This window comes from Ostrinia furnacalis, unplaced genomic scaffold (genome assembly GCF_004193835.3).
Source record: "Ostrinia furnacalis isolate ACB-3 unplaced genomic scaffold, ASM419383v2 OfSCF0868, whole genome shotgun sequence".
In the NCBI taxonomy this organism is placed as follows: Eukaryota; Metazoa; Arthropoda; class Insecta; order Lepidoptera; family Crambidae; genus Ostrinia; species Ostrinia furnacalis.
This window is the reverse complement of record NW_021131107.1, coordinates 276,090-303,813: the sequence shown is the minus strand read 5'-3', so window position 1 is coordinate 303,813 and position 27,724 is coordinate 276,090. Positions and strand designations below refer to the sequence as shown.

Here is a 27,724-nt window from a genome sequence, read left to right as displayed (position 1 = left end):
AGCCCGAGTGTCAAGTGCGACATTCAATTTACTGTAATTTAATTAAATACCAAATCCAAACGGCACAATTTAAGCGGTCTTATCGCTTAGCGATTTCATCCAGACAACTTGGAGAAAGAACAGCAAATCGTAATTTTTCGTCGGCGCTGCACCCCCTTAACAGTGATCCAATCTTCATCTCATCAACTACATTTACCAAAACTTTCATACAAAGTCTTGATGGTTGGTTTATTAAACTACCACCCACCGTAATTACATTGCAAATGGCTAAATTACACTGGCTAGCAGTAAAAAATATTGCGAATGGAACTATATCGTCGAGCAAGAAGGCCTACTTTTGTATTCGATTGCAAATCAAGTTGCGAATATGAATCGATTGCCATAAAAGTCGATGAAAGTAAACAAAAAAGGTGTCCGTTATTGATTGAATCGGAGAAAATGTCCGTCATGTCACGGGTCGATGCGCTTTTATGGGAATTCAGCTTGCTCTACTTACTTTTGTTTCCTATTTTGAGAAAATTTCTTATTTCATAGTCTAAGTAGATTTAAGATTTCATAGTGTAACTAGATTTAAGATTTCATAGTCTAACTGGTTATTTCTAGAATATTATGCTAAGCTAATAATTAGCTGAAAATTATTACGAGTACTATTATATTTTATTGGAATTTTCCATTGTTATTATTTAAGTAGGCTTTTTTCAGAATAAGATCACGTATTCACGTCTTTACAACTAGTGTACTTGGCTACTTACTTATTATGTATGTAAATGTACCTATGCTTTGTCATTCAAACATTATTCTTTACAAATGGAAGACACTAACATGACAAATTACTAAACTTCCCTGCCTATCCATATTCATATTAGTCCTTGTATAATTTATAACTAATTTATACGAAAATTGTTTTAACAGTTAAACGGTTATTAGGTAGGTAGGTGATTTATTTAAAAGTAATTGGGTCTTTAAGTACCTACCTACTTCTTTCTTCACTTTTTATAACTTCAAAAGTGCCTACTTGCGAATGAGTAGATATCTACATAATGCATATTAAAATGGCTTTGATTAGATAAATAAGTAGGTACCTACTTGTATGCAATTTATTAATCTGTCAGTCAGACTTCCTCGTCCATTATTTTCGAGTAGGCAGACAGTAGCACTGCATGCATACTGCATTATCGTCAAATCCTTACAAAACGAACTGTCGCTCGTCGTGTTCTTAACTTCTTACATTCCGTTTGTTATGTAGCATTTCCTGCATGCAATTGGATGCGTAATCTATTCAATCCGTGACCTTTATCGCTGTAATTCAGTTAGTGGACGTTGCCCTAAACACGTGCGTGCTGCGCCCCACTGAAAATAGCAGCTGCGGCTCAGTGAGGGCAGCGTCGCCGCGCAGTCGGCAGTGTGCACACAATCTCTCCAACCTCGGTCGCGGCGATGCGCGCCCTACTAACAGTTTTCTCCCTCGCGGCCGTACTCAAGCTCGACGATGCGAACGCCGCACGCGTCCTAGGCCTCTTCCCTCACACCGGCAAGAGCCACCAAATGGTATTCGATCCCCTCCTCCGGACCCTGGCCGAAAGAGGACACCATGTCACCGTCGTCTCCTTTTTCCCGGTCAAAAACCCACCTGAAAACTACACGGACGTCAGCCTCGAAGGCATCGCCGGATTGGGACTCGAAGTCGTTGATTTAGCAATGTACGAAAACAGCAACGTTTTATTGAAAATGCTGGGCTTGGATAACATTGCGAGGCAGTTGTTGGATTTCGAACCGCTAGCAGAAATGGCCCTCGACGTGTGTTCGAAGCTGGTGAGCTTTCCCCCGCTGGCGGAGGTTCTCAGGAAGGACTACGATGTGATATTGGTGGAGAATTTCAACAGTGATTGTATGCTTGGACTTTCGCACGTTTATGGGAAAAAAGTGCCGGTTATAGGGTTGCTGACGAGCAGCCTGATGCAGTGGTCGGCGGACCGCATCGGCGTGAACGACAACCCCGCATTTGTGCCAGTGCTCAGCGCCCATTACACTTCTCGGATGAACTTTTATGAAAGGCTTGAGAACACATTCCTGAACGTTTACTTTAAGGTGTGGTTCCGGTACAATATTCAGTTGAAGGAGCAAGAAATTATTGAGAGGCATTTCGGGAGGAGAATCCCGGATTTGCGGGACTTGGCGAAGAATACCACGTTGCTATTGGCAAATGTGTTCCATAGTCTGAACGGAGTGCGCCCGTTAATCCCAGGTTTGGTGGAAGTGGGTGGAATGCATCTGAATCACAAAAGGAGTGTTATACCACCGGTGAGTACTATTTTTGTTTTCATTTGAAATCACGGGAATATCATGTGTGTCAGTGGCGAGTGATGAATGCATGTTTATGTAATTGAACCCGGAATAATATTGCTATCGCTTGTTTTGTTTGTGTGCGTACCTACATTGCGAACTGGCGATAGCATTTTACTTATGCCAAACAAACTTACAACAATAACTCTCGGAGATTCTACTATACTGTATCATACATTTTGAGGAATCTGGCAGTAGGTACATATATTTATTCCCCGAAGAGATTTATAAGGGTATCTTTTGTTGATTCCTCAAAAATACCTCAAATCTATTGACAAAAGGTTGCATAGGCCATCGTTTCCCGACATCCATTAGAATACAATGGGCCAAAAAATACTGTCAGTTGTTGTGCCAGGTGTTTCTAAAATTAATTCTAACATTGAACTTTTTCACCTTTTTCAGCCACTTAAACTTGCCTGTAATACTCCTCTATTGTCTACGTAAAGTCATGAAATTCATTATTAAATAGTGATGAAATAAAAATAAAATTAATTTAAATATACCTATTTTACCCACATGTGCATGTAGGTAAGCAGTGTGTTAAATAATAAATATTGGTGTATTAAACATATTTTCAAAGAGAATGCGTTCAAATGAGCACCTACTTAATTCAATACGTTTTAGGAAACACCAACGTAATACGTAGACGAGAGAAGCCTCAGAAAAACCTAGTGTTTTTATTAACCGTGTAATTATATCGGACAAAGACTTCATAAGTTTTGACCAGATATTTCAGACACTATCCAAGAAAAACGATAGATTTCCACTATAGCGAATTTCACGATGACTTAGCTGAAATAGTAGATACTTAATCATAGATTTTATCGCTTCATTGATCCTACCTTTTGGAATGCTGAAAGGTGGCATGTTTGAGTGCAAGTAGTGTAGGTGCCTACTTTTCGAATGAAATACATCATGACAATTCCAACAATGTTTTTAACTTTTAATTTATCGTGATAAATCGTAATTTTCATTTTTTATGCCTACGTTTGGGCTCAGCTGGAAACAATCTACAGTTATCTAGTTATCTACAGTTATTATCGAAGTCGCCAAGATGACCTAATTCGAAATATCCGCATCGCAATACCCAATAAAAACAAATGTTGTGTCTATCACTTTCTTTGTTCAATATTATCTACCTGTGTAACAGTTGAAAATTGTCATAGTGTATAATAAAATAATGAGTAAGGCCCAAAACAGACGGTGAAACGCAACTGCAACGATACTGCAACTGCTAGAGTTACTTTTGAGTTGCATCTAAGTTTCTGCCATAGCGTCCGTTGAGAGACCACACATGACGCGACCAGTTTGAAACTTTCAGTTTCAGTTTCATTCATCAGAATCATCAGAAAGTTGCAGTGTCGTTGCAGTTGCGTTTCACCGTCTGTTCTGGGCCTAACTATTATCTTAAATCTACTATCTAGGTGATATGATTAGGAATTTGCACCTACTGTCTACCTCTAATCCAAATCTGCTATTTAAAATACTACTCGTATTTTAATGCCACCTGGCCTAGTGGATCGCGCGTAACGGACTGCTAGAGGTCGCGGGTTCGATCGACGCAGTTTGTGCATGAAACTATGTAAAACGAGTAATATCTGTTTATCTGGGTCTGTTTGTTTTCTAGTAATTATGTGTTTACAAAAAAAGAAGCCATTTTCTGTATGTTTATGTCTGTTGTCTAGCCTGGCACCCAGTTAGTAAGTAAAGTAAAGTAATGTTTATTTCTCGCCACGCTTTTAGTTTGGAACTAGTAGGTATGCATGGCGCAATGTAAGATGTCCAACCAAAGGTATCACATAAGGATAAGTTGTGACCTCAGATCATAGAAGGGAATAGATATGAACTTGTGCGTAACTACAACGAGAACCAGTGTCCCCACCTGAGGTTGTGACTGAGTTTCTTGTGCTGTTTCTTCTCAATACTGGCCCAAGAATCTATTGTCCCGAAGCAGTGATAGGATTAAAGTAACCGGGACATTATAAATGCCCGTCTTTTACCTGCTAGAGGCCCTGGGCACTTAAGAATCATAGGGGCTCTTTTTCCATCTATAAAAGACATTTTTTGAGTTCAGATAGACCCGTTAGATCGTGGGGCCCTGGGCTCGTGCTCAGAGTGTCCACAGTGAAAGAGAGACTTATTTATAAGCTCATTTGCAGAAATTAAATTACTTGTATTATACTTAGTTTAAATCTCGTTTANCGTAGCACTTTGACAACGTGTGACTACGAATGATAATACATCATGACAATTCCAACAATGTTTTTAACTTTTAATTTATCGTGATAAATCGTAATTTTCATTTTTTATGCCTACGTTTGGGCTCAGCTAGAAACAATCTACAGTTATTAACGAAGTCGCCAAGATGACCTAATTCGAAATATCCGCATCGCAATACTTACCCAATAAAAACAAATGTTGTGTCTATCACTTTCTTTGTTCAATATTATCTACCTGTGTAATAGTTGAATATTGTCATAGTGTATAATAATGAGTAAGGCCCAAAACAGACGGTGAAACGCAACTGCAACGAAACTCCAACTGCTAGTTACTTTTGAGTTGCATCTAAGTTTCTGCCATAGCGTCCGTTGAGAGACCACACATGACGCGACCAGTTTGAAACTTTCAGTTTCAGTTTCATTCATCAGAATCATCAGAAAGTTAAATAAATAAAATAAAATAAAAAAATCGTTTATTGCTTGCTTTACAAAAAAGAAATTACAAAAAAAAACTTATATTAAAAAGGTGGAAGCAACTGGAGGTGGCTCAGCTTGTGCTGCCAAGGACTACTTGCCCTAGACGGCGCTGGTTTTCAGCCATCCCCACTTCTCTTGAGGTGTTGATCGAGAAGAATGGTCCCGGGGGCTTAGAAAATACGAGTAAAAGGAAAAAACAAAAGTTGCAGTTGGGTTTCACCGTCTGTTCTGGGCCTAACTATTATCTTAAATCTACTATCTAGGTGTATGATTAGGAATTTGCACCTCTACCTCTAATCCAAATCTGCTATTTAAAATACTACTCTTATTTTAATGCCACCTGGCCTAGTGGATCGCGCGTAACGGACTGCTAGAGGTCGCGGGTTCGATCGACGCAGTTTATGCATGAAACTACATAAAATACGAGTACCTATATCTGTTTTCTAGTAATATTATGTGTTTACAAAAAAGAAGACATTTTATGTATGTTTAAATGTCCGTTGTCTGGCCTGGCCTGGCACACAGTTAGTACAACAAGCTTTTAGTTTGGAACTAGTAGGCATGGCGCAATGTAAGATGGCCAAAGGTAGGATCTCATAAGGATAAGATGACTTGAGTTTCTTGCGCTGGTTCTTCTTAATACTGGCCCAAGTATCTATTGTCCCGAAGCAGTGGCAGGGTTAAAGTAATACTGGACCTGTAAAAGGGCCGTCTTTTACCTAGGTAAAAGCCTAGCCCTAGGGCTAGGGGCCCTTAATGATCATCTAAGGGCCCTTTTCATCTTAAAAATAAGGCTTTTTTGAGTGCAGACGGGTCTCGTAGATCGCGGGGCCCTGGGTACATTCCCAATTGCCCAAAGTGCCCAGTGCGAAGCCTATATGCAGAAATTAAACTACTTTTATTATTATACTTAGTTTAAAATCTCGTTACNCTCGTTTAATTTGTTCCAGTACATAGAACGCTTCATGAACGAATCAGACCACGGCGTGGTACTCCTCAGTTTCGGCTCCCTCATCAAAACTTCCACCATGCCCGAGTACAAAGAGCGCATGATCATCAGCGCCCTCTCGCGGCTGAAGCAGAGAGTCATCTGGAAGTTCGAGGAGTCTGAAGAGGAGGGGACTTTGGAGGGGAACGTGATGAAGGTCCGGTGGATACCGCAGTACGATTTGTTACGTGAGTACATCTTCAGAAAACTTTTTTTTTTTTCGTCAGGAAATGCATGAAATTGCATACCCACTGGCCCGGGGGAACCAGTGGGTTATGTAAGGCTCTCCCTGCCAGATGGGCAGGGCCTACTCACTAAAACCTGACGGTGTCCTCCCGAAGTCTTTGGGACGGTGCTGCGAGTTATTGTCCGAGCTAGACGGCCTAGACATTCTTTCGCGGCTCCGCCCCAGACTGTGACTCGCTCTGTTTGAGCAAGCGACGACTGGCTTCAGGGGAGTAGTACCTCCCCTGGTCTTCGCTAACGGTGCGCGTGAACACATGCGCGCGCCGCCGCCACGGGTCCTCCTTTAGCGGCCACCAAACACCCCCGTGTCTTGTGGCCGAGGACCCTTAAGAGGGGGCATGGAGATGGTAGTGTGTCCTGCGGTGTCCTGAACGTCGGCGACGGTTCGGTGGAGCATCAGGCGAGGCCCTGTCGCTCCCTCTCCGCCGCTTCTTTCTGCGACATGACACATCTTCAGAAAACTTAGGCTGAGTTGTACCATCTTACTTTAACCGTAACTAAACAATAACATTTTTTTTAGTATGAAGTTTGACAGAATTTTAACGTTGGTTAAAGTAAGATGGTGCGACCCAGGCTTACAGAATATTTAGTTAAGGTTTAAACGATCTCCGAGTAAATGGTAAAGCTATAGTAAGAGTTACTTCCTGATTAACTACCTATTTACTCGTAGCATGTAAAAGTAAGAAGTAAGTACCTACATATTTTAACGTCCAGTGTCATTTTTGTTCAGAGAGGCAGTTGAGCTACCTATGGCTTCCTTGGCACTACTTGACTTTAACTTTTATGCAACGAGTAGCCAACAACTTGCTTGACATTTTACTCAGTTATTTTTCCAATAGGTCACTCGAAAAATGCGAATCTCAATTATAATCCCATGCATCCCTATTAAATTATCCAGAAGACAGCTAATAACCAATTTTAAAAAAATCTCGTAGCATATTGACACCATTTCCACCATTTCTGGAGCAATTTCGTACGCCCACGCACGTGTTTAACCGATCACCCGTCCTTGTCTTAAACACTAGTTAGAGAATCCATTGGGATCCACTAAAGGTTCTTACGTTCGCTCGTTTGAGAAACACACTTTTAGAAAGCATTTTTCTTACATAAATGAAAAAAAAACTTTTTATCGTCAAACTGATGTAATGTAACGATATACTCATAACCTCTTTCAAGAGCTTTTAGGAGCTTTACTTATCTTGATACTTTCTTTGAAGCCTATGCCTGAAAATTAGAGATTTAATTTCTATATAGCCACGATAGCCGAACGGTGAAGGGGTCGGCGTGGCCGACTCGAGATCCGAGGAACGCGGGTTCAAATCCCACCGCCCCGCTCGACTATTGTGGTGAGCCCACTCGTAACACAAGCTTAATTAGCTTACCACACTAACGGGACTATTAGTAATTTGGGCAATACAAACTAATCTTGTAAAAAAAAAATCTAAATATGAACCTGAACATCTATGAAGGTTTGGCTATTGGACAATTTGTGAAATACCTACGAAAAATATGTTAATTTCTCATGCAAGTGACTGTGTAGTTTTTAATGAGAAACACATTTTCTTTAAAGTTAAATTCATTACACAACCGTCACTTAATTAGTGATCAGTAACTGTATTGGTGTTTCATCAACCGTATTTGCCTAAAGGTAGCCTTTCGAACTAAGTAAGCGTCACAGACGCAGCGTCTTTTTAACTTTGGTCTTGTGGTGTCTTGTGCCACCAACGCAACGCCGCGGCGCGTCACTAACTCGCTTCGAAAGGCTATCGCTAAAGACGCTGCGTCTGTGACGCTTAGTTCGAAAGGCTACCTTAGTAGGATGACCGAGCGTTTATTGCTGTTGTTGATTATTGTCTGTGTGATATTGGGTCTCATTAATTAGTTCTACACAATACATTATCTTAAGGTTATCTGCCAGATGTTATTGATAGAAGTCGTCTTCAGTCCGTTATCAATATACCTAATACCGATTATATCATTGTAACTTGAGGTTATGGGTCGCTAACAAGATAAGGCATGAAAGGATTGAATTATAAGTGCCTTTTTCCTTTGATGCGGATTTAGGCACGCATGCGGATCCTGGTCCACGCGTGCGTGTAAAATGACGCAGCTGGTTGCACGCAAGACAAAGATTTCGTATTGTGTACCCGCAGTGCAATACGCGTTCCGCGTGCGTGTATCCCGCGTAATAGGAAAAATGTATGAAATTACAAAAATGCAAGCGATCCACATGCGGAAATCCGCACGCGTGCTGAAATCCGCATCACAGAAAAAAGGCACAAACTGTTTCTAGCCAGACAGAGAACTTCTTTTATTCTGAAGCAGACAAAGCCGCAAAAATAAACAACGTCTTTGCCCCCCTTACGTTTTATTGGCTTTCCCTTTTCGCAATAAAATATTCGCCTTTCACTCATTTCCACTGCTACTAGCGGATTTTATGCCAAGCAATCATAAATGCTGAATTAAGTACCTACCTACTTGCAATTTCGATTAATAGGTAATTCTTACTTGGCTACGAAAAAGCAATTGGGTTTTTAAATATTGTGCTATCAGTATGGATCTTATCTAAAAAAAATAAGAAATTTTATTTTCTCCCAATATTTCTAATCATTGCTATTATCAGCACTTGTGTGTGGCCCCGTTTGTTTAGAGTTTACGAGTAGATGCCGGAAAAACCAGTCAAGTACACGACGAACTCGAGCAATCAGGGTTCCGTAGCCCTATATATCGTTTCTCCCACTCTTTCTCTCTCTTTATAAGCAATCGTCTTTTTTGATTCACTTGATTTGCTCACAACATGAGTACCATGAGTAGAAAGAAAGAAAAATGGCAAATAGGTTTTTTTACGTGTTGTTAAAAAAAACAATGATACTTAGTTCGAAATTATGTTTATGTCATCAAGATTGAGGTTTAAGTAATGACTGACGGTACGTCTGCAATAAAGTCGAAAACATTATTTAAGGTGACTTTAATCAATAGCGATAAGATAGTGCGAGATTATCAATGTGACCTTATTTTTACAGTTATTATTATAGATATCTAATTTTAAGTGTTTATCATTTTTATCAAAATTAACGTAATAAGTTTTTCCCCTTTATTAATCCGTGCCACGTGGCAACGTTACTGTAGTGAAAATAATCGGTAGAATATTTATTTCATTAATTTATTTATTTTATAGAAACCCACAGCGATACATAGAAAATGTTAGTTATAATAAGATTTAGACTGATAGTATAGCCAATGAAAGGTTTCCCTTTTTATAAAAGTACATTGTTGTTGGGAAAAAATATTCGAAATTAATTGTTTTTAAATTAGGTATTTATTAGAATAAAAACAACATGAATTATTAAGTACCTCGGTATATGAGGTAGGTATATTATGTATAAGTAACTAAAAGGATAAGAAATATCGTCTTAATTAAAGGCTGCCACGGCAATTTATTTATTTTATTAGAAATGCTTTGGTATTTATTAGTGAAGCATAGAAATATGAAATTTCATTACCTACACTAATAGTTACTTTTGAGTTTTAACTCAAAACAATAAAGCTTATAATTATGCTCATTATAATTTTACGTCGAAATGCTTGGCCCTTGATTGATAGATAAATTTTACAAAATGTGATCTTCAAAAGCGTGCAAAATGTATTCAAGTTTGTATTTATTCAATTTAATACCTACTTAAAGTTAATTGGGAACGTCAACAATATCTACAAATTGTGTTAAAATTACTAAAAAGGCTTTGATTTTTAAAAATAGCAGCTGCTTGTGTGATACTGGTTAGCTATATCTAAAGACACTTTAGCTTCATTGATATTTGTATGATTTTTGCAAGTCATTTATAGCACTTATTTTTCAGTGAGATTTATGCACTCCGTATAAATTACCTAAGTGATGACGTCAATGTCTGTCTTAACAGTTGAATACATTATGTGTTTGATTGAGTTTACAAGTTATTCATAATTAACATACTTAGTTTTCTTAGATGCTAGTATTGTCGCAGTGGTCTAGCTAGATATTTGAACTTTATCTCGGTACTGGGTTTGATAGGTGATAGACATTGCCATTTTAACTCATTGGATGGAATGTATAAATGTAGAGCAGGGGTTCCAAACTTATTTTGTCTACTGCCCACTTTGAGAATAAATAATTTTTAGCCCTCCCATTGCCCATTTATAGTCAAGATTTGAGTGCTCAATCGGTGTCTNGTTGAAATCTATTAAGTGGCGATCGCTGACCGAAACGTAACCACAATTGACATTTATCATTGTTGACTGACAGACCATCAAATTGACAAATCAACAACTCTTGGAAATGCTGCTATGCGATGACCCCTTAATCCTCAGAAATAGGCATGTTTATGTAAAGCGATTTCATAGCAGCTATTTTGGTTGTTACTTCGTGCACTATACGATGCACAGTTGGCTGTTAGATGTGGAAGATATCACCTAGTACACGTTCATAACTTCCCGTTGCGTAGAACAGTAGGGTTATAATAAGTATTTGGTCCACTGGTTGTATGGCATTTTGTGAGGGGTTTCAAAGAGCTTCCAAATTATGAATCTAGAAACAACACCGTTTCTTTAGAGACGCGGAACCTCGCTCGGAATTGCATGTCATTATGGTCATTATAATAATATTTTTCAATAGCGTTCAGCCTTATTGCGTTCCTGCGATTAGATCTAGGTATTTCCTCGAGGCTCGAAAGAAATGATAACGATGACACACATTATTTACCACTATTTAGGTCGTTTTAGGTATAACAATAGGATTTAAGATACCGCGCAAGCACTCTCAAATTTAACAGCTGCTTAAAACGATTTGACAGTTGTTTGAGTAACGCTTTGCGTTGAATGGCGTTTCAGTATGCGAAAATTCATTTAAGTGGCGTTTGAGTGCAACTTAATTTGAGAGGTGCTTAAAAATTGAGAACTGCTCAGATATTGTTTTGAGTATGCGAAATGTAAGTTTAGGAGCTGCTTAACTATTTGAGAAGCCGTCAAATATTTAAATGGCGTTTCAGTATTCGGCCGTTGATCTTAACACAAATATTATATTTTTTTTATTAAATCTACTAATCAGAAAACAACATACATTTTTATCCTGTTTCATTCACAAAGTTATTTTGTTTGTCAAAATAAAATAAAAAATTACAATCACAAAATACATTCACAAAACTAGATAGAAATTCTAAGTAGGCAGATGTAATGAAAATAGGGTCTGCAGGTGGGCAGCCCTATCGCATGTTGTCATACGGTGACGTACAGCGCGGCTGTTGACATTTATTAAAAAATATGGCAGAGTTGGAATACTGTATGTATAGATAGTATTATCGTGGTGAAGGGGTCGGCGTGGCCGACTCGAGATCCGAGGAACGCGGGTTCGAATCCCACCGCCCCGCTCGACTATTGTGGTGAGCCCACTCGTAACACAAGCTTAATTAGCTTACCACACAAACGGGACTATTAGTAATTTGGGCAATACAAACTAATCTTTTATAAAAAAAAATCTAAATATGAACCTGAACATCTATGAAGGTTTGGCTATTGGACAATTTGTGAAATACCTACGAAAAATATGTTAATTTCTCATGCAAGTGACTCAAAAATCAAAAATCAAAAATATTTATTCAGTTTAGACCACAAGTGGCACTTATGAACGTCAATAGAAAATAATAAAAAAAGAAAAAGGTAGCCCTTATGGGGCACTTTACATGTCTCCTTATCTTTTGGGCCCTACCAGTGTAGTTTTTAATGAGAAACACATTTTCTTTAAAGTTAAATTCATTACACAACCGTCACTTAATTAGTGATCAGTAACTGTATTGGTGTTACATCAACCGTATTTGCCTAAAGGTAGCCCTTCGAACTAAGTAAGCGTCACAGACGCAGCGTCTTTAGCTTTGGTCTTGTGCCACCAACGCCGCGCCACTAACTCGCTTCGAAAGGCTATCTTTAAGACCAAAGCTAAAGACGCTGCGTCTGTGACGCTTAGTTCGAAAGGCTACCTTAGTAGGATGACCGAGCGTTTATTGCTGTTGTTGATTATTGTCTGTGTGATATTGGGTCTCATTAATTAGTCCTACACATTATCTTAAGGTTATCTGCCAGATGTTATTGATAGAAGTCGTCTTCAGTCCGTTATCAATATACCTAATACCGATTATCATTGTAACTTGAGGTTATGGGTCGCTAACAAGATAAGGCATGAAAGGATTGAATTTTATTATAAGTGCCTTTTTCCTTTGATGCGGATACTTATAGCAGAGTAACTTATAGGCACGCGTACGAATGTCCGCGCGTGCGTTCCGCGTGCGTGTATCCCGCGTAATAGGAAAAATATGTATGAAATAATAAAATGCAAGCAATCCACATGCGGAAATCCGCACTCGTGCCGAAATCGGCATCACAGAAAAAGGCACTACTGAACTGTTTCTTGGCCAGACTTACTTCTTTTATTCTGAAGCAGACAAAGCCGCAAAAATAAACAACGTCTTTGCCCCCCTTACGTTTTATTGGCTTTCCCTTTTCGCAATAAAATATTCGCCTTTCACTCATTTCCACGGCTACTAGCGGATTTTATGCTAAGCAATCATAAATGCTGAATTAAGTACCTACCTACTCGCAATTTCGATTATTAATTCTTACTTGGTTACGAAAAAGCTAATGGGTTTTAAATATTGTGCTATGAGTATGAATCTTATCTAAAAAAATAAGAAATTTTATTTTATCCCAATATTTCTAATCATTGCTATTATCAGCACTTGTGTGTGGCCCCGTTTGTTTAGTTTAGATGGCGGAAAAACCATTCAAGTACACGACGAACTCGAGCAATCAGGGTTCCGTAGCCTCTATATCGTTTCTCCCGCACTCTTTCTCTCTCTATAAGCAATCGTCTTTTTTGATTCACTTGATTTGCTCACAACATGAGTACCATGAGTAGAAAGAAAGAAAAATGGCAAATAGGTTTTTTTACGTGTTGTTAAAAAAAACAATGATACTTAGTTCGAAATTATGTTTATGTCATCAAGATTGAGGTTTAATGACCGACGGTAGACGTCTGCAATAAAGTCGAAAACATTATTTAAGGTGACTTTAATCAATAGCGATAAGATAGTGCGAGATTATCAATGTGACCTTATTTTTACAGTTATTATTATAGATATCTAATTTTAAGTGTTTATCATTTTTATCAAAGTTAACGTAATAAGTTTTTCCCCTTTATTAATCCGTGCCACGTGGCAACGTTACTGTAGTGAAGATAATTGGTAGAATATTTATTTCATTAATTTATTTATTTTATAGAAACCCACAGCGATACATAGAAAATGTTAGTTATAATAAGATTTAGACTGATAGTATAGCCAATGAAAGGTTTCCCTTTTTATAAAAGTACCTACATTGTTGTTGGGAAAAAATATTCGAAATTAATTGTTTTTAAATTAGGTATTTATTAGAATAAAAACAACATGAATTATTAAGTACCTCGGTATATGAGGTAGGTATATTATGTATAAGTAACTAAAAGGATAAGAAATATCGTCTTAATTAAAGGCTGCCACGGCAATTTATTTATTTTATTAGAAATGCTTTGGTATTTATTAGTGAAGCATAGAAATATGAAATTTCATTACCTACACTAATAGTTACTTTTGAGTTTTAACTCAAAACAATAAAGCTTATAATTATGCTAATTATAATTTTACGTCGAAATGCTTGGCCCTTGATTGATAGATAAATTTTACAAAATGTGATCTTCAAAAGCATGCAAAATGTATTCAAGTTTGTATTTATTCAATTTAATACCTACTTAAAGTTAATTGGGAACGTCAACAATATCTACAAATTGTGTTAAAATTACTAAAAAGGCTTTGATTTTTAAAAATAGCAGCTGCTTGTGTGATACTGGTTAGCTATATCTAAAGACACTTTAGCTTCATTGATATTTGTATGATTTTTGCAAGTCATTTATAGCACTTATTTTTCAGTGAGATTTATGCACTCCGTATAAATTACCTAAGTGATGACGTCAATGTCTGTCTTAACAGTTGAATACATTATGTGTTTGATTGAGTTTACAAGTTATTCATAATTAACATACTTAGTTTTCTTAGATGCTAGTATTGTCGCAGTGGTCTAGCTAGATATTTGAACTTTATCTCGGTACTGGGTTTGATAGGTGATAGACATTGCCATTTTAACTCATTGGATGGAATGTATAAATGTAGAGCAGGGGTTCCAAACTTATTTTGTCTACTGCCCACTTTGAGAATAAATAATTTTTAGCCCTCCCATTGCCCATTTATAGTCAAGATTTGAGTGCTCAATCGGTGTCTAATGCTCGTTTTCACCACCAATCCCCAATTTTTAAGTGACTCCTGTGTAAAAAGGAATCCTGTTATTACCATAGGGGTCACTTAAAAATTTGAGATTAATGATGAAAATGGGCATAAGGGTACTCCTAGTAGATGATGCCTCCCAAACCTCACAACTCCCAGATGTTTTTCTGGGTCTCTTTCTACCCCCCTTTAGGCCTGCAGCACCCACAAGGGGGCGTTATAACCCACTTTGGGAAAGGCTGATGTAGTCTTATTTTAAAATTATACTAACGATATACATTTCAGACTATAATACCATTCGGAACATTTTCTCGCGATTGCTATTTCCAATTTAATACCTACTTAAAGTTAATTGGGAACGTCAACAATATCTACAAATTGTGTTAAAATTACTAAAAAGGCTTTGATTTTTAAAAATAGCAGCTGCTTGTGTGATACTGGTTAGCTATATCTAAAGACACTTTAGCTTCATTGATATTTGTATGATTTTTGCAAGTCATTTATAGCACTTATTTTTCAGTGAGATTTATGCACTCCGTATAAATTACCTAAGTGATGACGTCAATGTCTGTCTTAACAGTTGAATACATTATGTGTTTGATTGAGTTTACAAGTTATTCATAATTAACATACTTAGTTTTCTTAGATGCTAGTATTGTCGCAGTGGTCTAGCTAGATATTTGAACTTTATCTCGGTACTGGGTTTGATAGGTGATAGACATTGCCATTTTAACTCATTGGATGGAATGTATAAATGTAGAGCAGGGGTTCCAAACTTATTTTGTCTACTGCCCACTTTGAGAATAAATAATTTTTAGCCCTCCCATTGCCCATTTATAGTCAAGATTTGAGTGCTCAATCGGTGTCTAAATGCTCGTTTTCACCACCAATCCCCAATTTTTAAGTGACCCCTGTGTAAAAAGGAATCCTGTTGTTATCATAGGGGTCACTTAAAAATTTGAGATTAATGATGAAAATGGGCATAAGGGTACTCCTAGTAGATGATGCCTCCCAAACCTCACAACTCCCAGATGTTTTTCTGGGTCTCTTTCTACCCCCCTTTAGGCCTGCAGCACCCACAAGGGGGCGTTATAACCCACTTTGGGAAAGGCTGATGTAGTCTTATTTTAAAATTATACTAACGATATACATTTCAGACTATAATACCATTCGGAACATTTTCTCGCGATTGCTATTTCACTGTTTAGCATTCTTCATATCGGCGGCATACTCGCGCAGTTTTTTTAGATTACACCAGGTACCTACTCTATCTTTAAACTATCTGAGCATGTAGATAATCTCAGATAACTTTTTTATCACATGCAACAGCTGAAGACGTGATTATTCTGATAAGATATGGCATTTCATGCAGAAAATATTTTCATAGACTGTAAACAAAAATGATAAGTTATTATTTATTTATTTAAACTAAAACTTCAAAAAACTGCTAAAAATATTTATACTCTCGGTATTCGCACAGGATTTAAATCCGCAGGTCCGCAACAACGCGTTGTCATTCTATATCTATGTTTGCAAACCACAGCACCGTTAAGTTCCTTCTATACACCTAGACTGAAATCACATTAATTTCATTGGTTATAGTTATCCATTTTTCCAGATTCAAAGAGAGATCTTGAGAAAAACACTCAATTTGTGTAATTATCTCAAGAAGCTATGTTCCGTAACTATTACCACTCTAATGTCACTGATGGTCATGTAGGCTATCATCTTTAATGCCTGTCATTGCACTGAATTACCTAGCAACTGTACCATACAAACTTCTGTTCCTGAGAAACTAACTAGGTAGTACAGTCTAGTGCAGAAGTTATGGTTTTTACATTCCAGAAAATGATTTTGTGAATAAAGAATATTACAACTAGAGAATAGTAGAAAATATTGTACAATACAATTTTAATTGATTGGTAGAGCTGTATCGCGAGCAAAATCAAAATTGATTATAGGAATTGTTTCAATGACAAATTCATAATGTTATTGACAAAAAGATATCTGAAGCCGGTTACAACTCATAGTAAATCCTAGACAAAATCACGGATTCAGATATAGGTAGTTGTTAGATAGGCCGCTGTGACTACTACAGATAAACCTATCAATAGGTAAGTAGGTAAAATAGATTAATTCAAGGCAAACTATTGATAAATGAAACTATTTTAATTCCGCTACACTAGACACAGGGTTAGACAATATTATCAGCACGTCGCGTCGTAACATTCCACGAAAAAATCCTTCCCCAAAATTAAATGGTCGATCCACGGTTAATTTTTTATGGGAATCCATTTTTTGTGTCGTTTCTGTAGGGAAAGATTTAATATCGTAAATGCGCAGTAGATTATAAGGCCTCATAATAAAATAGGAACCGCGCAGGTAGCAAAGCAATTTAGATACCTATTGAAAAACAAACAAAGAAGAGTCCTTTGCCGGTTTATGAGATTTACTTTGTAGTTTAACTACTCGATTATTAGGTACTCATCACTCCATTGCATCGTAAAGATGATGTTTTTAAGGAAAACATNAAGATTTAGACTGATAGTATAGCCAATGAAAGGTTTCCCTTTTTATAAAAGTACATTGTTGTTGGGAAAAAATATTCGAAATTAATTGTTTTTAAATTAGGTATTTATTAGAATAAAAACAACATGAATTATTAAGTACCTCGGTATATGAGGTAGGTATATTATGTATAAGTAACTAAAAGGATAAGAAATATCGTCTTAATTAAAGGCTGCCACGGCAATTTATTTATTTTATTAGAAATGCTTTGGTATTTATTAGTGAAGCATAGAAATATGAAATTTCATTACCTACACTAATAGTTACTTTTGAGTTTTAACTCAAAACAATAAAGCTTATAATTATGCTAATTATAATTTTACGTCGAAATGCTTGGCCCTTGATTGATAGATAAATTTTACAAAATGTGATCTTCAAAAGCATGCAAAATGTATTCAAGTTTGTATTTATTCAATTTAATACCTACTTAAAGTTAATTGGGAACGTCAACAATATCTACAAATTGTGTTAAAATTACTAAAAAGGCTTTGATTTTTAAAAATAGCAGCTGCTTGTGTGATACTGGTTAGCTATATCTAAAGACACTTTAGCTTCATTGATATTTGTATGATTTTTGCAAGTCATTTATAGCACTTATTTTTCAGTGAGATTTATGCACTCCGTATAAATTACCTAAGTGATGACGTCAATGTCTGTCTTAACAGTTGAATACATTATGTGTTTGATTGAGTTTACAAGTTATTCATAATTAACATACTTAGTTTTCTTAGATGCTAGTATTGTCGCAGTGGTCTAGCTAGATATTTGAACTTTATCTCGGCACTGGGTTTGATAGGTGATAGACATTGCCATTTTAACTCATTGGATTTGTCTCATATTTGGGGAATGTATAAATGTAGAGCAGGGGTTCCAAACTTATTTTGTCTACTGCCCACTTTGAGAATAAATAATTTTTAGCCCTCCCATTGCCCATTTATAGTCAAGATTTGAGTGCTCAATCGGTGTCTAATGCTCGTTTTCACCACCAATCCCCAATTTTTAAGTGACTCCTGTGTAAAAAGGAATCCTGTTATTACCATAGGGGTCACTTAAAAATTTGAGATTAATGATGAAAATGGGCATAAGGGTACTCCTAGTAGATGATGCCTCCCAAACCTCACAACTCCCAGATGTTTTTCTGGGTCTCTTTCTACCCCCCTTTAGGCCTGCAGCACCCACAAGGGGGCGTTATAACCCACTTTGGGAAAGGCTGATGTAGTCTTATTTTAAAATTATGCTAACGATATACATTTCAGACTATAATACCATTCGGAACATTTTCTCGCGATTGCTATTTCACAGTTTAGCATTCTTCATATCGGCGGCATACTCGCGCAGTTTTTTTAGATTACACCAGGTACTCTATCTTTAAACTATCTGAGCATGTAGATAATCTCAGATAACTTTTTTATCACATGCAACAGCTGAAGACGTGATTATTCTGATAAGATATGGGATTTCATGCAGAAAATATGTTCATAGACTGTAAACAAAAATGATAATTTGCCAGGCGATACGCTGATATTAATCAATTCATATCTCATAATTATAATTGTTTCTTTATGGAAAAAATTATCACACTCCACTATCTACTAGATTACGGAAAACTTAAGTTAGACATATGTAAAACTAAAACTTCAAAAAACACAGGATTTGAATCCGCACGTTCGCAACCACACGTTGTCGTTCGATATCCATGCAAACTACTGCACCGTTAAGTTATAGGGCTATGGGTATCTATATGGGCTGTCATAGTTTGCTCGTATTCTATACACTTGGACTAGAATTACATTAAGTCTTTTGGTTATTTAAAGTTCCAAATCTTACAATTTTCCATGTTCAAAGAGAGATCTTGAGAAAAACACTCAATTTGTGTCATTATCTCAAGAAGCTTCGTTACATATTATAGGTATACCTAACTATTACCACTCTAATGTCACTGATGGTCATGTAGGCAATCATCTTTAATGCCTGTCATTGCACTGAATTACCTAGCAACTGTGCCATACTTCTGTTCCTGAGAAACTACAACTAGAGAATCGTACCTAGAAAATATTGTGCATCTACAATTTTGATTGATTGGTCTCTACCAATAGTACCAATACGGCTCTCCGTATCGCGAGCATAATCAAAATTGATATTGGAATAATTGTTTCAATGACAAATTCATTGTCGTTCTAATAATGTTATTGACAAAAAGATATCTGAAGCCGGTTACAACTCATAGTAAATCCTAGGTAAAATCACGGATTCAGATATAGTTGTTAGATAGGCCACTACAGATAACCTATCAATAGGTAAGTAGGTAAAATAGATTAATTCAAGGCAAACTATCGATAAATGAAACTGTTTTAATTCCGCTACACTAGACACAGGGTTAGACAATATTATCAGCACTTCGTAACATTCCACGAAAAAATCCTTCCCCAAAATTAAATGGTCGATCGACGGTTCATTTTTTATAGGAATCCATTTTTTTGGAGTCGGTTCAGTAGGGAAAGATATCGTAAATGCGCAGTAGAATAAGGCCTCATAATAAAATAGGAACCGCGCAGGTAGCAAAGCAATTTAGATACTTATTACCTATTGAAAAACAAACAAAGAAGAGCCCTTTGCCGGTTTATGAGTTTTACTTTGTAGTTTAACTACTCGATTATTACGTACTCATCACTCCATTGCATCGTCAAGATGGTGTTTTTAAGGAAACATAATTACCTAGGTACAACTCCATTATACATTTATAAACCTAATAAATTCGTAACAGTTACGGTCAAAACGTGATTATCGTTAGTTTTTACATTTTGTTACTCATTACTCTCTGCTTGCTTACACAAAACTTTATTAACGTAAACAAAGTCATAAACTACTGTAGAGAACCATTCACATTCACAATGGACGTTTAAATAATGTTAATAACCTATTAATAAGTGTTCTTTTCTTTTCTTCTTTTCAGCCAAATGACGTCCACTGCTGGACAAAGGCCTCCCCCAAGGTTTTCCACAATGAACGGTCCTGCGCTGCCCGCATCCAGGCTCTTCCCGCGACCTTTACCAGATCGTCGGTCCACCTAGTAGGAGGCCTGCCCACGCTACGTCTTCCAGCCCGTGGTCGCCACTCGAGAACTTTCTGTAAAACAAAAAACAACTTAGCACCACCTCAGTTTACTTACCTACGAGTTCTTCATCAAGCATAGAAATAATTAACCAACAATTCGTAACATTCTACGATTATCCTCATCATACTTATTCATCAACAGCCTTTGCTGGACTATGAGCCTCCTCTCCTAGACTTTAGTGGAGGGTTTTGCCATAAACTCCACGCTTGGCAGGCGGATTGAAGATTGCAGTTTAAAAGATTAATGTTTAAGTATCAGAGAGCGCTCCTGCCCGTTCTCTGTTTAATTGTTAGTCCCAAAGTCGCCTCCCGACTGCTCTTACGACACCCACGTGAAGAGTAGGGGTTGGTGACAAACGTATTCTACTCTGCAGTCACCACACGGGTAGTGTCCACGAATATAGTGTTTTAAACTTCTATAGGACCCACAAGAAGTCCTTAAACGTCATCTAATAGTTTTTCTCACGTTTTCCAAGGCAATTTTCCACTCCATTCTAGGTAACTCCACTTGATCGAGGGTCAAAATTGCCTAATGACCATCGCGCCATTGTTATCTAATCTATGCTATTAACCACTTTAGATTTACTATCCATGGTATCTTTTGTCAACAACTATAGAGGGGTAAAGTGCACAATAATACCATAACAAATACAATAATCGTTGATTGAACGTCTGTCGGCCGTTTGGTGTAGTGGTTCGAAACGGACTACTATTCCGGAGGTAGCGGGTTCGATTCCCGCACAGTACAAACATTTGTGTGCATGAACATATTTGTTTGTATTGGACTGGGTGTTTTCTATGTATAATAAGGATTTATTTACAAAAAAAAAGTATTTAAGTATGTTTATATTTGTTGTCTAGTACCCATAGTACAAGCTTTGCTTAGTTTGGGATTAGAAACGCAGTGTAAAATGTCCAAGGATATTTATTTATTTATTTTAGTCGAGGATCTATTCCCAGATGGAACACTCGTTTCAGTCAAAAAGTCCACTGCTGGACAAAGGTTTCCACCAAGGATTTACACAATGACCGGTCCCGCGCTGCCCTTATCGCCATCGCCCGATCGTCGGTCCACTTAGTGGGAGGCCTGCCTGTACTCATCCCAACTAATATTATAAATGCGAAAGTAACTCTGTCTGTCTGTCTGTCTGTCTGTTACGCTTTCCCGCTTAAACCTCGCAACCGATTTTGATGAAATTTGGCATAGAGATAGTTTGAGTCCCGGGAAAGAACATAGGATAGTTTTTATCCCGGTTTTTGAAACAGGGACGCGCGCGATAAAGTTTTTCTGTGACAGACAAAATTCCACGCGGGCGAAGCCGCGGGCGGAAAGCTAGTTGGCTAATAAATACTTAACGCTATTTCCACTACAGTCCATTGCAAGTTATTTTCCATTTTACAAGTAGGTATGATTGCCTGTTGATTATAATCCACGCCGTAGTAGAACTACTTATACAGTGTGAGTCACGTTAAATTGTACATATGAAAATAGATGAAACTAGACCTATTTTTATCGACAAAAAAGAGTTTAAAAATTTTTTTGAGATTTTTTTTTAATTTTTTATAGAATTTTTTTTCTTCCAATTACTTATTGTAAAGAAAACATAATAACTTTTAAACCAAGCGGTATATCCTGATACAAAAAAAAACAGTAATAATGCTAAATAACAGGCGATACTAAAAAAATACATAAAATACACAAAAAGGCCAAAAAATCTGCATTTAAATTCGTGTTATTTGATAAATTTCTCCAAAAAATGCCCCTATAACCGGTGGTTTTTATTACTTTGTATTATTCTCTATCGTATTACCTTCGTAAAACCAAAAATCGCATGTCTTTATCCCTATCACAACGTTTGCAATGATCGTTTGAACTAAGCCTCTCCGGGCGCGCCATTCAACGCTTCATTAACAACGAAACTGAAAATGGCTCTAGATTTGTAATTTTGATAAAGACAAGTTAGATTTCAAATAAAAACCAAAGATTTTGAAGTAAATTAAGCATTTTAGTTAAAATTAAAATTGTCTCTACCTGTAGCGGCGAATAATGTTGTGGCAGGCCTTTGTTCAAACAATCATAGCAAATGTTGTGATAGGGATAGAGACATGCGACTTTTGGTTTTATAAAGATAATACGATAGAGAATAATACAAAGCAATAAAAACCACCTATTATAGTGGCATTTTTTTGAGAAATTTATCAAATAACCCAAAAAAATACGAATTTTTTAGCAGATTTTTTTTCAAAAAGTATCATTTTTTATTATTTTTTGTCATTTTCTGGATATTTTAAGTATTTTTTTAGTATCGCCTGTTATTTAGCATTATTACTGTTTTTATTTTATCAGGATATAACTCTTAGTTTAAAAGTTATTACGTTTTGTTTACGAGAAGTAATTGGAAGAGAAAAAAACATATAAAAAATTTTAAAAAAATCTCAAAAATTTTTTGACCTCTTTTTTGTCGATAAAAATAGGTCTAGTTTCACATATTTTCATATGTACACTTTAACGTGACTCACACTGTATGTAGATAGGTAGTTAGTGCTTATCAACATTTATTCTTGTCTTGCATTTATCCGACTTTCTCATACTTATCCTCGTCCTTTGTCAGTGAAATTATTTATTCAGATTAACCCAGATTATTGTTCTGGCTTTAGATTAGGTAAATGAATAATATCATAAGGTTTATGAAGCATTATCACGCATTATTGTCTTATTGAAACGTGTTACAATAAGCTGTAAATCCTACTATGTTTCTATGTAACGATGACCTATCCATCCACATGATGGGCACATGATTTCTCAATGTTACATTTAATTACTAATGTTAGAAAAATACCTACCTCTAACACGTACTTACGTTAGATAAGTGTATGCATTATGCATCTTAACTGTCTGTTGCCAATGGGATGTTTAACGTCAATAAGTAAGATTTGCACAAGTGCATACCTGCCTACTTTTTTTTACCAAAAATAAATAGGTAGCTAGGTTTGAATACAATTAGGTAGGAAAATGACGCGCTATTCTGACGAAAAATAGATATAAAAATTGCAGGGCATCCCTTCCTCGGGACATATTCTTAAATAAACTGTTCCAAGAGGAATATTAACACAGACTACCTACATAATTTTCATCAAAAACACTAGAAGTCAATTGGGTTGGGTCAGTGCTGTAATTGGTCAATTAACATCCTAAGTGCCTATCAATAATTGAAATCGCCATGACCATGAGTCCTAACCGACCCCCTAATAAGTATTGCTCACCATAACCACAGAATACCTACATAACGCTAGACAAGTAAGGCTTTCCTCCAAAAGGAAAGACGTCTTGACTCGACTCTTGGACAGTGTATACTGAAATCAGAATCTCTACACAACAGCCCATACTTAGATATTTATTATAGGTCATCATGCCTATCTACTTATATTAATTTATTAAACGATCTTTTTTACTTGCAGGTCACAAAAAGGTGCTCGCGTTCATCGGCCATGGTGGTCTGCTAGGCATGACTGAAGCCATATCGGCTGGGAAGCCGATGGTGGTGGTACCCTTCTTCGGAGACCAGCCCTATAACGCAGCCATGGCCGAAGAAGTCGGGCTAGGAGTTCAGCTGCCGTATGAGCAACTCACTGAAGAGTCACTACTGAAGGCTGTGCAGACTGTCCTCAGTGCTGAGTAAGTATTTGCGGTGATGAATGTAGCGTAATGACATGCATGTCATGAAATCATGGTGAGAGTGACATTATGATTTCACGAAGCAAATTATCATCATCATCATTTCAGCCATAGGACGTCCACTGATGAACATATTATGCCTCCCCCAATGCTTTATATGTTGATCGATTTGTAGCGGCCTGCGTCCAGCGCTTCCCTGCTAACTTTATGATGTCGTCGGTCCACCTTGAGGGTGGACGTACCACGCTGCGTTTTCCGGTACGCGGCCTCCATTCCAGAACCCTGCTGCCCCATCGGCCGTCAGTTCTGCGTACTATGTGCCCTGCCCATTGCCACTTCAGCAAATTATCCCTGTCCCTAAATAAATGCGGAGTTTCTGTTAAAAGCCGAAATAGTTGCGTTAGGTATTGTTGGCAACATTGCCAGCCACATAATATTATCACCACAGAGACTGTTAAAACTCATTAAAAAAACTCTCATTAAAACTCATTTATNGGGTTTTTATTGGCGGTCAAGCTGTAGATCCTGGCTACACAGAAGTTGCAGTGGTGGGAAAGAGAGGTGGGCATAGTCCCGTGTAGCGTAATGACATGGTGAGAGTGAGACATGATTTCACGAAGCAAATTATCCCTGTCCCTAAATAAATGCGGAGTTTCTTATAAAAGCCGAAATAGTTGCGTAATGTATTGTTGGCAACATTGCCAGCCACATATCACCACAGACACAGAGACTGTACCCTGTCTAATGACTTTTTGCCTCGTCTCGTTTAGATCTTTTCTCACTCCCCCAAGAATTAATAGATTACCTATCATTCATTCATTACATAGGTACGACGTCCTTTTGCTAGGTCGTAATTTTACGGAGCTACTTACCTATACCTATATGGCTCTACCTGTCTTGCACTACCTAAAAGGAAACCAGGTGTACCTACAGTAAATATGGATATCATAATTACTTTTGCTGGGCGATACCCATAGAGTTGGTTAATAACTCTATGGCGATACCCAAAACATATCAACGTACCTNTACAACAGTTTGTGGTAATTTATGCAATCTGAAATTTGGAACGGCAAGTTTATTTTTGTTTCTTGTATTAAAGTTATGCAAATCGCTCTTTTTCGTGTTTTTGCGGACATATAAAAGGTTTTTATAAATGAACTGTGAAGCTACTGTCAGTATGTTTATTTCCTTAAAAAAATCTTTCAAGGAAAATCGGGAAAAGTGTACCCTGTCTTGTCGTTCTAATGACTTTTCGCCTCTTCTCGTCTTTAGATCTTTTCTCACTCCCCCAAGAAAGCTAGCATGGGGCACAAAAAAAATAGAACCAATTCATTACATACGACGTCCTTTTCGTTCGTTTCAGCCGAATGACGTCCACTGCAGGACAAAGGCCTCCTCCAAGGTTTTCCACAATGAACGGTCCTGCGCTGCCCGCATCCAGGCTCTTCCTGCGACCTTCACCAGATCGTCGGTCCACTTAGTAGTAGGCCTGCCCACGCTATGTCTTCCAGCCCGTGCAGCAGCGACGTCCTTTTGCTAGGTCGTAATTTTCCGGAGCTACCTATATGGCTCTACCTAAAAGGAAACCAGGTGTACAGTAAATATGGATATCATAATTACTTTTGTTGGGCGATACCTAAAACATATCAACGTACCTACCTACTGGTCTACTTACCTAGATACGCACAAATCGTTGCGCTTAACATACTTATTGAGATAATTTAAAACAATCAGTAGGTAATTGTTATTGTAATTAATTAATAATTATGTTCTTTGATTAATTTAACCAAAGCAATTTTATTTCAATTATCACTTCATTCACCTAAAGGCTTCAGGGCTTCAGACTGAAAATATTTAAAAAGTCCACTAAGTGCCCTATGATGATGTGATATGCTGCCGACTGTGCACTACTTATACCTACATAAAATATCGTTAGATTGTCCGGCTTCCAGCTTCGCCCACTCGTTTTTAATTGGATGGACGGTCGATGCGTACCGGTGCCACCGGCAAATGCACGTCAAGCTCGACTTTTGTAACTCATGTAGTGCTAATAGAGATATGCAAGTTAGACGTGCAATAAATTGATATGCTTAGTGGATGGGTACTGATACAATACCTTCATACTATTGCATGATCTATTAAGAGTGGAAAATAATGTGCAAATCGCTGCAACAATACTATTTATGTTAGGCAGGCATTTTATTGTATGAACGTGATTTGCATGACAGTGGAGTTGATATTTGAAAAGCAAATGTATGTGGACAGCATATTTTTTGAGTTACTCACGCGATTATAATACAGAGAACACAAAAGGTTGCGGTCGTTGGATTGTATGAGTACGAGCGTGCAATGCCCCAACGTTTGTCGGTTTGTTTAACAATTCTTAAAAACCTCTCAACCTGCATCAACAAAGATTTTTGTTTGTGAAAGACAGGACAAGACATATAATTGTTAATATTGTTATGTGCCTACGTAAATCTTGCTTTTTGGTTGAATAACATCTCAAAGTATTTTGAAGTAAAGGATTTGTCACACTGGATGCGATATGGGGTACCTACCCCATACCCCCATACATACGGTAATATTTGACTTTAACCTGACCGCATAACTATGCGGTCAGGTTAAAGTTAAAACGTTAAAACCCTTTAGGAAAACTTAAATACAGTGTGTCAAGATAAACAGTTTTCTTCGCCATCTGTCCATGTCTTAAAAAGTAATCTTTGCAGCTGCAGCTACATTAAATCAGACAGACCCAATTGGCTCTTAACCTCATTTAAGTAGATGATTTAATTTCCTGGTTCTAACGTTTTGCTGTTTCTTTACAGGATGCGTCTGAGCGCGCGACGCGTCTCCAAAATCTGGCACGACAGAGAAACGAAACCTCTTGACACAGCTGTGTACTGGACTGAACGCGTCATCCGATGGGGCTATCACGACAAACTGTACAGTGCTGCGAGAGATCTCAACTTCATCGAACACAACCTCCTAGATGTGGCGGCTGCGTTCGTCCTAGCCATTATTGTTCTAGTTCTCATAGCCAAATTGCTGTTGACAGCAGTTCTTAAGATCTTCAAAGCAAGTATCAGCGGGAAAGACAAGGAGAAGTTACATTAATGTAGTACAAACCTAGGTAGTGTTAGTTAGGTCGTCTGTTTATATTTAATCTAGAAATAAATTTGTTCCTATTCCATTTGGTTTAAACTTTTTTTAGTTATTTAAATATCTCCTATGCACTCATTTTCCTTTAATTTTTATCGTTAACCTATATAGCTAATAGGTATGAGCACAGGTATGAGTGAGGTGTTGTAAGTTGCTACTAGATAAACACGCCTAAAAATAAGATGCCTTAAGAAAGTTACGATCATGTGACGATAATCACTCTTAGAAGTAGGTAAATAAGTCCTACCTGCAGGAAAGTGCAAGATTTGTATTAGGACAATATAATAGGTACTTACCCAGATAAATCGATTACTTACATAGGAAAGCACAGTAAAGTTTTACTGATAATAATAAATAAGTAAGGACTACCTACGAGTAGTTCGGTATTGTAGCGGCAATAGTGTAATAATATGGTGTGGCGGACTGCCCGAATCGAAATCCGAGGAACGCGGGTTCGAACCCTGCTGCCGCTTGACTAAGTGCTGGGGTGATCACACTCGTAACACAAGGTTATTTAGCTTACCACGAGAGGTTTAACAGGACTAATTACTAAAATTGCGTTCACAACTTAGGTGGGCAGTTGCTGCTCTTAATTTGT

At 37.4% G+C, this 27,724-nt stretch overlaps 1 protein-coding gene across 1 annotated transcript; it reads left to right on the top strand.

Moving 5' to 3' along the window:
- Window positions 1-1,133: 1,133 nt before the first annotated feature.
- Window positions 1,134-27,162, top strand: UGT46A2 (UDP-glycosyltransferase UGT46A2). Its single transcript, XM_028301107.1, has 4 exons — window positions 1,134-2,301; window positions 5,990-6,215; window positions 23,751-23,967; window positions 26,793-27,162. Exons 1-4 carry the CDS (start codon window positions 1,438-1,440, stop codon window positions 27,079-27,081), a joined length of 1,596 nt encoding a protein of 531 aa, XP_028156908.1. The 5' UTR covers window positions 1,134-1,437; the 3' UTR covers window positions 27,082-27,162.
- Window positions 27,163-27,724: the final 562 nt, after the last annotated feature.